Source organism: Nanorana parkeri, unplaced genomic scaffold, assembly GCF_000935625.1.
Source record: "Nanorana parkeri isolate BGI_ZX_2015 unplaced genomic scaffold, ASM93562v1 scaffold247, whole genome shotgun sequence".
In the NCBI taxonomy this organism is placed as follows: domain Eukaryota; kingdom Metazoa; phylum Chordata; class Amphibia; order Anura; family Dicroglossidae; genus Nanorana; species Nanorana parkeri.
In genome coordinates, this window is record NW_017306515.1 from 537,699 (window position 1) to 549,725 (window position 12,027).

The window sequence follows — 12,027 nt, forward strand, 5'->3', positions numbered from 1 at the left end:
CTTCTTCCTGCCTCCCTGAGGGTTGCTCCACGTATTTCATTCCTCTTGAAAAGTTAGTCCAGACCAGTGAAGCAGCCATCTATTGTGCTGATCAAAGTGTATCTGAGCCCAAAAATGTAATACAGTATATTACAGCTTAACAGTCTTTAAAAAAAGGTTGTAGGACACTTTCAGTCCTTGGATGACAACATTCACTCACATTGCTGTATCAGAACAAAGGAAAAAAGATAGAACCACATAACCCAGTCCCTCTTCTATTGTCCATAACACAGAGGGAAGTGATTCTGTGGTCCTCAAAAAACAATGTAATTAATAACAGTCAAAACAGGTAGAAAGCACAGGAATGTATCAGCTCACAAGATTTCCAGCAAGATCAACAGTTAATTATATTTAGCAAACATATATAACATAAGCTTTCAGTAGTACATTTTACAGACCAAAAGGGAACAAATAAGCGAAGAACATTTTTAGGGTTTACCAATACTTTAAATAAACACACTTGCTTGAGTGGCTGCCGTTGGTATATGCTATTGGAGTGAAAATATTCTCCCATAATTGCCATACACACAGCAATTTTCAGACAATTTCAACCACTTTCAAACAGCTTTTAAATGTAAAAACATCGGAACAGGTCAAGGCAACTTATAACCTAGTCTTCAGATCATTTCTCGGTGGCCACAGAAACCATTGGTGGTAGAATGTATTAATCTATTTGATGATTCTTGCAATGAAAAACTGGTTGAAATTGCCCTATGTTGCCAGCATCAGGCTCTGGTTCATGTAATAGAATCCTTCTGTGTACCATCACTCTGTTAGGATGTGTACCACCAGTGTAGATGCCACACTTCCTTAAACACTGCCTTTGTTCATTCTGATATAATTACATTCCTAATTTCATTGCCAGCTGCTTGACTTTATAACCTATTAAGCTTATGAAAATGATTTTACATTCCACTAATTAAAGCAATATATCACAGAAAGGCCCCTGTCGGAGCGAAGTGGTATAAAGTTCGGAAATATGTCTAAATCCCGGGATATGCTCTGTAATCTTTCCCACCTTCTCTGATGTCCCTTTCCCAGCTCAGCTGCTATCTGATATACATCAGGAAACCTCAGTCTAAATCCAGCATAATGAATTTTGGCAGCCTAGAATATTTGAGATTCTTTGTGAACCTACTTTTAATCCATACCGGACAGCCAGCATGATTAGCAAGTGTTTTTATTCGCGTGCAGAATAAAATATGATCCTTAAAATAAAATATCAGTATTCTATACAATAGCTTAAACTGGGAGGCTCCTATGTCATTACTCTTCTCTATTCTACTCTACTCCCACAATTCAAGTGTCAGATTTACACGCTCAAGGAGAAAGAGTTGTTAGCAGATTCTTGCTGTTTTGCATGCACTCATGGAAGGTTTTTCGCTCCTATGAGTGAGTCCAGTCCTCCATGGGATGCTGTAAACTGCAGGGGGGTGTAAAATACCGAAGCCAATGGAGGCCCATTTTGTGGCACATGAATAGACCCAAAATAGCCATTTTAAGTCTATTCTACCTTTAAAAACCACCAACAAACACCTTCATTTCACCTTTCCCATCAACTCCAAAGCATTTAGCCAAAATGGTTGGTAAATCTCTCTCAGTTTTGCTCAGCTCTACACAATCACACATCTGATAGCATTCATTGGTACTGGATAGTATACAATAGTAATTATTTGAACACTGTGTTTTACAATGATAATAACATAAACTCACCTTACAGCAAATATCTGATCCTCAACCTCCAGTGATCCCAGCTTTTTATATACAGCATGCATAAACTTATCCCCTTGGTAAGCTGTTCCTCTGCCATCTACTGATGCAACAATAATGTCCTCTGAGCCTGAGAGATATGTCCTCCAACCAAATGCAAACGCGGTTGTCACTTCCTGGCTGCAGGGCCCTCCATACCTTAAAGATGTGTTAAAGTAGAATTCCAGCTTACATCATTTGGTTTAAAACAATATATAATAATGGTAAAAGCATTGCATTGTAGCATAGATATGTGGTTAACCAAATGAAGTCAAAAGCAAATGTAAGATACATAACAGCATACTTTGTTATTGGTATCTGCACCCTTGAATCCATCTTTATCCCTCAAGAAAGCTTGCTCATGTTATCAGATTACAGTTGGGCTAGTAATGCACAGGTCATGCAAAAACATCATAGATTATTTCATGATTAGTGAATTAGGGAGGGGAAGCCTAATTGCTCATCTCGAGCTACCTATACATCAACGTGTGAAAAAAAGTAATTGCTACGAGGGCTGTGGTTTAGGATGTGGCCCCTTTATCTTTATTCATAAAGAGGTTGAAGGCAGGATTCAATAAAACTCTTCAAATAGTAGAAAACCTCTTTAAGCTAATAAAAGTTTACCTCCTAAACATACATCTCCAGTGTACAACCAGTGTACAATATTTTGTATAATAACAAGCTTTACCTCAGAAGCAAAAGTACCTTTTGACTGATTTAGATGAATTGAAATGCCATTCTGATAACCACATATTGATTTTTAATTCCACAATACAGTGTTTTGTTGGCATAATTTACATTTCCTTAGCTTTGCTCACCCATAAACCACTGCAGCAGCTACCATTTAACCAGCTCGCCAAAGGTACCGAATGGGATACCTCTTCCTACTAGTTTAAACTTTTATACTGACAGTGCTACCACTTTTAGTATAAATTTCATTCCCTGTAATGGGCATCATGCTGGAGAATGTTATGTGGGCGGAAAGGGGTTAAGACGAGGATAAAGATGAAAACCGAGGAGCTTGCGCCTTTAAAAAACATGTTATCAATGGCAGCTCCCTTATTTCTGTTCTAACAACCTTTTTATAAGCACAGCTCCTATCAGGCTGTCTTGCTCCTATGTTGCTGTATACTATTTAAATAACATACACATAAATCAGGAGAGGGTATTTCTTTGACTTATCAAAGTGTGGTGGAAAGGTCATCTTGTACCAGAATGCTGGAAAAAAAGATAAATAGACATTACTTTAGGCAGACATCAAATAGATCCAAATATACTGTATATTTAATTCATTTTTAGTTGAAGTAACACTATGAGCCTTAACAGTCATTGAACAGGCATTGAAATACTCTTTTTCATGTCAGTATCTATTGGTGATTAGCAGTATTGCACCAGCAGGAAGGAAGGTAGATAATAAAGAATATAACAAAAAAATGATCATACTCATCCCATTGCTTTTAAAATTCTCAATTTTGTTTTCAGGCATCCGTACTGTTCGAAGGCGCTCTCCCAGTTTGCTGTTGTCTTCTAGTACCTTGAGCTCTAAATAAAATTTACCTCAATAAATGAAGTGAAGTGATCACAGTTCCATGTACTTCATAAAATATCGATTTAATATTCATAGATTGAAATATGAATTTGGTGTTGTTTCTTCGTATATATAAAAAATGGAAGTGTTGTCAGAGAATGAAGCAATGGTTAGGTTTATGCCCCTTGAAGTTTTGCTGTCCTAGGAGCAAGCCTAACAGATAGGAGTAAAGTTACCACACTAGTGATAGGGTCCAGAAAACAGCATTCGGTGGTCATGACCTCTTGTGATTGTTTAACCCCGAGTGGCACTAGTCTTACTGTCCTAACCACACCTGCAGGTCAGGACAAAATGCAGAAAGTATAAGTGCACTTTGTCCTAAAGTGCAATTATTCTTTAAAGTGTATGTCCATCCAAAATGTTTTTCTTAGTCTTGGATAGAATGGTGAAGGGTTATAACTAGGGATGCACCGAAACCAGATTTTTTAGTATTAAATATGAGTACCGATATTTATCTACTGGTATTCGCTGATACCGAGTATTGATACCGCTAACATGGAGCTGACTTCCCAGGCAATCAGCATTGAGCCGGCCAAGAAGCATGGAGCCAGTTTCCTGGCTAATCAGGAAGCCGGGCGGCGAGTTATTACCCGCTGCCTAGCTTTCTGATTGGCCAGAAGGCAGACTTCATGCTCCCTCGAGTCAGTGCTGGTCATAGGAAATCTCCCTCTGACCAGAAGTTCCAGTATCAGGGGTAAGTATCGGAGCATTTGGGTGAGGACGGGTACTCGCCCAAATACTCAGCATCAGCACCAATACCGATACTAGTACTGGTATTGGTGCATCCCTAGTTATAACCCTTGTGAGGTTTTTACTGCTATCCAGGGCTCTGTTAGAAAGATTTACCCTCACTTCTTGTTCTGCTGACAACTTTTTTTAGATAGGAAGTGAGGGGAACTCTCCCAAAAAAATAAAAATGCCTGAAGTTCTATTGGATTTTATTGCTATACCATGGTTTTTCCGCACTTCCTCTTTGGTGAAATAGTTTTCAGAAGGACAGGACATGAGGGCGTATCTCCCTAGTGGACCACCGTATAGCAGAAAAAACCTAACAGGAGTTTTAAACCTTCACCATCCTATTCAAAACTAGAAAAAAGTGTAAAATTGTATCATACTTACATATAATTTACCTTTCATGGAAGCAATCCATGGCATGGTCCTGTTGGCAAGAGTACCACATGTATGCTGCCATGTTGGCACAAGGGAAATGGAAATTGTATCATACTCACCTTTAATTTTTCTTTCCTGGTGCCAATCCATTGCAGCATACATGTGGTACTTCTGTCCACAGGACATGTAAGCAGTCATGTTGGAGCCAAACCTTTAGCTCGACATACACTTTTTAAGGTCAAGTTTGATGGAAATATCAAAATTGCAAGTTCTGTTGAAATCTACAAATAACTGAAAGAACCAATTCTATATGTACAGGATATATACTCGCTACATTTTAAAGGCACAGAAGACTATCTAAGATGATTACAAAGGAGACATCTGTAGGCCACATTGTGGAATGACACAACACAATAATGTTTGCTGATCTGTAACATAGGAGTATACTTATAAAATTATATGGAAAGATTACAGCAGTTATACAGACTTCAAAGGGTAGTTGCAGACGGTGAATGTGGCCACATGCAAATAAAGGAAAACATTTATTTTCTGCATAGTGAATGTGCGGCAAAAGTTGGCACAGCCCTGATAAAATCAATACATCATGGGCTGTCTTATAAACATGAGGTATACTATTATGAGCTGGATTTCCTGTGGAAGAATGGTAAAATTCTGATGATGATGATTTTTTGCCTACGTTGCTCAATTGAGAAGTGAATCCGGATACAGAATGCATTTTGCAATGGATTACAAATTGGAAAACAGAAAAAAACAAAAGCAACTTACAATTTTCTGTATTCAGATTAATAAAAGATAAGATATTTTTTTCCACATAAGATTCACGCAGCTTTACCCATGATTCACACATTTTCCTAAATTAATTCAATTAGGAAAAATTGTAAATCCTTGGTGAAGGTTGTGTAAATCTTGTGAGAAAACATAATATAACATACCATAATATAATATAACATAAAATAATATAACATAACATAAAATAATAATAATATAAATAAACCCCTTGACTGTTTGTTATGGGTTAGCATACCTTTCTCATTCCTTATCCCTAACTGCATAATCACAAATGTAATTAAACCATAAAACCATTATAAATACCTTTATTAGTGGTGCCATTATGAATAGTGGTTATAGGTAGCCCCGGACCTGTAGAAGGAAACAAATGTAAATGGTTGGTTTGCTATGGACAACAAAAAACATCTCTTCTTAAATATAAAAATGCATAAAGCCAGGGACAGGCTTCCTGTAGTTCAAGGAGAAGGAATGATCCTTATTTAGACAAGATAGGAAGTGTTTATCAGTTTTATTGAAGCATATGCCCTCTTCTTAAAGAGGAAATAAAACCTCTTAACCTTTACAGCCAAGGAAGGTGCCATCTTAGCCTCTTTTTATATTGCAGTTGCCATGGTGCTGCACATGTCATCAGCTATGACACCAGACATTTGAGTGGAAATAGGCATACTGGTAACCATGACAGTCGGTATGCCTTAAAAGTAACTGTTTTGCAAGACCATTCAAGTTTTGGGTCTACTTCCACTTTAAATCCTGTATCTACCCTGCACCCCTTGGTGTTGACACCTTATTTTAGATGTATATTAATTACCAGCACCCCCTCATTGTGTATATAATTTTTCCAGTATCATCTAGCATACTTGTTATTGTTCACTGACTCAAAGTATTAAAGCCAGAGGATCAGAATGACAGCTAGGCAACTAGCATCTGCAGAATGAGGAGTCAGCAGTTTCAGAAGCACCCAAGTAATGGCAGCCCCCATATTTCTTTCATGATAGGTTTACTATAAACCCTGACTGGATTCGTTATAGTGTGTTATGTTTGAGCATTGTATCATGGGTTAACATGTGTTGTGTTAAAGGAGAACTATGGGGTCAGTGTTTTTCCCCATAGTTTTCCTTAGGGTAACGGGAGGACACAAACTAGCGTCCTCCCGTTACCCTAAGCTCAGTATACCGCGAGCTACAGCTCGCGGTATACTGAGACGCCGCAGCCGGAGCGGATCCCGACGTAGATGACGGGATCCGCCCAGCTGCGTGAGTGACAGCTGGCTCTGCCTATCTAGAGGCAGAGCCAGCTGTACCCGCCCCCTCCCCCGTCCGTTCCGCCAGTCAGCGCTGGCAGATCGGAGCGGGGAGAGGGGAATTCAGCCCCTGCCACGGCAGAGAGCAGTGATAGGATCAAGAGGTGAGCGAACCTGGTATGTGTTCGCTCACCTCCCGATCTACTGAGCCGACCAGTCTCTCGAGCTGTCAAAACAAATAGCAGAGAGGCGAGGTGAGTCACTGCTGCCTCTCTGCTATTTTGAGCTGTCAAATACGGGATCGCAAATTGCGGTCCTCTATTTGCATGTAACGGCTTCATTCTTTCATTAATGAAAGGAAGAAGCTTTTACAAAAAGCTTAATTATTTCATTAATTAATGCCTCAATACTGAGACATTAATGAATGACTGTTAAATGCTGAGAATCAGCAAATACCGGCATTACAAAGCCTGATATAACTCGTCACGTACAGTGTACGTGGCCAGTCATATAGGCACAAAGTGACAGGACGTACACTGTACGTCTCCCGTCACGAAGGGGTTAAGCTAGCCTAGCTCATTAAAAAAATACACAGCACCCTTTTTTGCTACTGCAGCCAAACACAATGTGTAACATGAGCCTTATGCTGCACTGCCTTGAATGTGTGTCGGCCTCTATTAATAGTGCATTGGGGGGCCATTCATAATAATAAGCCATGTAATACCAGACAACCAAGACACAAGTATTGAGGTGCGTTGAGATGACCTGTATTTCAATGCGTGTGACCTGAATCTAATAGTTTAAATAGACCATCTACCTACATGATGCATTTACTGCTAAGTATATCTACACCCCCAAAAATGTAATATATTGCAGCTTACCTGCCCTTAGTTGAGGTGGCTGCATTCGTTCTTTTTTTTTCAGACTCTCTTCCTGTCCCTATGGGTATCTATGCTCATTTTTCCACTGTATCTATGAAAGGAGCCATGGTTGCAACCTAGGCTGAACTCCATCACTGGAGGGGTGAGGTTTAGGTGATGATTAGTAGTTTACACAAGAAGGAAGACATTGTTTTTGCTTCTATTACATCTAACAGGCAGCGACAAGGACACTGCATTTCTGACAAGATCAACAGGTATTTTCTGTACATGCCAAAAATTATAATTATTATACTGGAATTATATAGCACCAATAGTTTGCGGAGCTCTTTACAAAATGGGGGAGACAGTACCGTTACAATACAATTTCAGTACAATAGGGTTAGGAGGGCCCTGCATGTGAGAGCTTACAATCTAATAGTTCTTAGCCTGAAAATGTTCTTAGCCTGAAAAAAAGAATGCAGCCACCACATCTAAGGACAGGTAAGATACAATATAATAAGTTATCCTTTAACAAAGAAGAATATACCCAATCATCAGGGTGTGGTTACTGCAGATTGAAAATCTGTGTTAGCATATACTTACCATAACAATACAAAGAATAGTACTTGGCATTAGTACTAAATCTGGCGTAATAATACTGACAGTTTGCCTTTCGTATAGTACAACTAAGACATTGCTTGTCTCTGATGGGCCCTTTTGGTGAAATTCTGTTAGAAAATATAAGAATATGATGATTACCAATGGAAATGGAAGTGCAGTGTTCCTATTATTCAACAGAGCTAACTCCCACCACCTTTTTTTGGGGGTGCTAGAAGGAGGTCTTGGACTAGACAGATATGAGAATTATATGTAATGTCCATTGTGTTCTTTCAAATAATCCCCTAACAATGTTAGTCCCAGTGCCCATAACAGACATGCACCCTCATATACTGCAAGTGTACATGTTGCTCCTAAATCTGTTTCTGTGACACAATAGCCTGTAACAGCCTTAGTAAGGTACCCCCTAACCAAAGGAAAACCAAAAATAATAATCTCAAACCCAAAAGATCCAGTGTATTTGATCCAGATGCAAAACAAAGTATCTAATGTACTCCTAGGAGTCAGCTGTGTATATCATAAGAGCTTCAGCTATTCAGCTCTGTAAACAGGTTATTTTTTAGGCAAAGTGTATCTAAAGTTAATTCTTATTTTTGTAGTTTTGGTGGTGAAGGTTTAGAATCCCTGTTAGGTTATTTGCTATCCTCTTTGCGCCTCCACTGGGGGATTGCCCCTCTCTATTTGTCCTAGTGACCAATGTGATAAGAAATCAAAGACAGAGGCGAAATTCTCCAGTGGAGACACTTGATCCAGTGGCAGTGAGATTTCTCTTATTTTAAGAGGTCTTTTCACTTTTTTGTGCATACAGGGCAGGAAGTAAAGGGAAATGTACCAATGGGACACAGACGGAATGAAGTGGATTGTACCTGTTCCCTTTTTCATCTGAAGTGAAAGAAAAAAAAATGAATTTAGGATCAACCGTGTAAACTTGTGAAAAGAGCCTCCATCGTTCCCTTCTAGGTAAAAATAATTAATGTCAAACATTCCTAAGCAAAAATATTTTTTTTCTATGATCTTATTGTTTTGGAACATAGTAAATGGAGAGTACATATACTGAACTCTATATATTCCTTTGAACCTACCTATATATATTTCTGCTTCCTGGAAAACCTTCATATTCATTACTTGTGTAATATCTGTAAGACATATAATTTAAAGGGTTATATAGCACAAACAAAGATTTCTAACTCTTCAGGCTGCAGATGAGATAAGTTATTGAATCGCTAATAGTGTCCAGGAGTTCCTAGAACTGTAATAAAGATTCAATACATTTTCCATAATTAATGTTTTATGTAATTTTCCCATAATGCATTGCAGACAGATTCACAAGTCTAAGAATACCCAATCATTTGCTTGCACATGATTGGGTGATGGAAGTCAGCAGAGCTTCCCCTCACTCACTAAACTTAGGGGAACGTCCCCTGTATAGTGCAAATTCCCTTGCAAGCTAAACAGCTTAGTTGCTTTTAGTAAATCAACCCCATTGGACTAAAGGCTGTTCCTCTTTCTCGTCTCAGAAAGTTGGGAGGTAAGAACGAGTAATCCTCTATGGAGCTTAGCAATGGCAGCCACCATATTTCTCCTGCTACAATTTTTTTTTATGTCTTAATTCAAGCAAATCTCTAAAGCCCCTGGACCCCCACCTTCTTCTAATTAGACATTGATGTTTTTATTTAGACTACTACAGAGACAATAACTGGTAGGAGCTGACGAAGGAGCAGGCTGACAGACCAGCAAAGTGCATTGAAAACCTGAAGACAGCTAGACTGATTGCACTTTTGAGAGTGTTTGTTATCTATAGTTAGACTTCAGCTTTAAAGAGTCCCTGTCACCAATTAAAAAAATTGCAGGTAAAAGAAATATTAAAATTTCATGACACAAAAACCACACAAAAGCTATAACCTTTCCATGCTCTGTCAGACAAAAATTGTCTGGGGCTGGGTTTTAAACTAAAAAAAGGTATTAAGTAAAGCTCCACTTTAAATACTGATAAATCTGTTTTAAATTTGATGATAGGATCACACCATGGAATTATAATATTAAACCACTATAAATATAGCAATAAAAAAAGGACAAAACATGACATTTAAAAATGTTACGTTACACTTACATTGCATTATCTGTAACATAGAGTAGATTGGACACTTCCCATTGTCCACTTGTTATTTGAACAGCATTCTCCTATTAGAGAAGGGAGTGATATTCTATAACTAGCACATGTGCTGCAATATGTTTTCATAGTGTGTGAATGAACCATCCACACAGCAAACAAATCTGCATACATCATTCCTAAATATCCTTAAGGTGTCACCTACCATAGAATCCTGGATGTTATGAATATGTTTGTATCCATCCTTGTCACTGAGGATTTGGTAGTATGATGAACTGTCCGATGAGAAGTATGGGAGCGCAGCAAAGAACTACAAAACAAAACAATTGTGTCCAAAAATGCCAACAACATATACCAAGATCCACCATTACTGTACAGGGATGGTGACAATGCTGTGATTGATTTTGTGCTACTTAAATCATCTGGGTGGTCTGTGAGTAAGCACACATGTCACAGTTTGGTTTCACATCTACGCGTTGTGGTAACACACAACACGATGACCAGCACATCGTGAAACCATACCATTCAGAATTGCACCCCAATGCACAGGTACAGTAGCCAGCAACACACATGCCATGTTGTAAAAAAATGCTGCAGATCTGGCTGATCCATTGTCACACAATCAAAATTAATGGGCTGCATTAATGCAATGCACATTAGCATGCAATGGACCACAGAGGTCTGGAGTGCACCCGTGGCCAGGCTATGGATATTCCAGTATTTACATTTTAAGCCTTAGACAACCCCATCACTATCCCCTGATCTGCAGGCATTGTAAAGCAATTTATTCTCAAAGTTCATAATAAAGGCACTGTAGTCAGGTTCTAGTCAGTTTCTCTGCAGTTCAGGTCTGCCTCCTCTTTCTCCCAGCAGTGACTTGGCAGTCTCTCAGCTATCTTGTGTAAAACACAGAGTAGGAGGAGGAGGAGAAGGAGGACTGTGTTTACATTGTAAGGCTGGTAGACTGGCAAGTAACCACTAAGTTTGCTGAGAAAATACTACCACCCAGGGGAGTAACTAGAAATCACAGGGCCCCATTTTGTATGGGGCCCTGTGATTTCTACTTACATCCTTTGCAGAGCTCACCTCAGATCCCAAACAGCTCACCTGAGAATGACCCTGCAGAGTCCAACATAGACTCTATGGGGGGCTCTGCAGGGTCCTCTTTCCTGTTAGCCCCGATCCGTTGTCTGCCTCCTCTTCCTGCACAGGGCCCCGCCTCCTCTTCCATCGCCAGGTTCTGTCTCCTCTTCCATCGCCAGGCCCCTCCTCCTCTGATGTCACCGGCCTCCTCTTCTGTCGCTGGGCCCCGCCTCCTCCTCTGCTGCGAACGCTGGGCTCAGCATCCTCCGCCGCAGCTGCTGACTGTCACTGGCACAGCAGCGGCTGTGGGGAGGAACGCGCCGCTGAAAGATCACTGACAGATTGTCAGTGATCTAACAGGGACACGTTCCTCCTCACACCCGCCAGGGTCCCCATAGCGGCCGCCCGGGTCGCCATGGCGATTGTTACGCCACTGCTACCACCAGAATATAATATCTGTTATAAACTTTGAGGGTGAATTGCTGCACAGCGCCTGCAGCTACGAAGGTCAGTCAGTAGCGGCTTGTTCTAAAGCTTATTTGCTGCTTCCAGATTTATTCTTTTTTTCTGTAAGTGTCAACATATCTTTAAGTGTAAAAAACAACTGCTGTTTTGTTGCTTTATTTTTTTAGTTAGGAAAAACTCCAAATTTTTGTAACATTTTCCTGAATATTTAATGAAATGTTCACACTTTCACTCTGTTCTAAATGATTGTCCATGTGTAAAAAAATATATATATAGCAAAAATATATTAATGTATATAAATTTTTGCATTGTTATTATTTTGTGTGTGTGTTAACAGTATATATATATATATATT

The 12,027-nt window shown here is 39.4% G+C and overlaps 1 protein-coding gene across 1 annotated transcript in view; it reads right to left on the reverse strand.

The window, feature by feature from the left end:
- Window positions 1–12,027, reverse strand: part of LOC108787197 (prolyl endopeptidase FAP-like) — a 78,819-nt gene that overhangs the window by 24,095 nt on the left and 42,697 nt on the right. The window contains exons 12-19 of the mRNA XM_018556685.1: window positions 10,330–10,434; window positions 10,125–10,195; window positions 9,097–9,150; window positions 8,000–8,124; window positions 5,600–5,647; window positions 3,232–3,330; window positions 2,937–3,006; window positions 1,753–1,947 (exon numbers count right to left, since the gene is read on the reverse strand). Of these exons, the coding sequence (XP_018412187.1) occupies window positions 1,753–1,947; window positions 2,937–3,006; window positions 3,232–3,330; window positions 5,600–5,647; window positions 8,000–8,124; window positions 9,097–9,150; window positions 10,125–10,195; window positions 10,330–10,434 (767 nt within the window). The remainder of the gene's footprint in view (window positions 1–1,752; window positions 1,948–2,936; window positions 3,007–3,231; window positions 3,331–5,599; window positions 5,648–7,999; window positions 8,125–9,096; window positions 9,151–10,124; window positions 10,196–10,329; window positions 10,435–12,027) is intronic.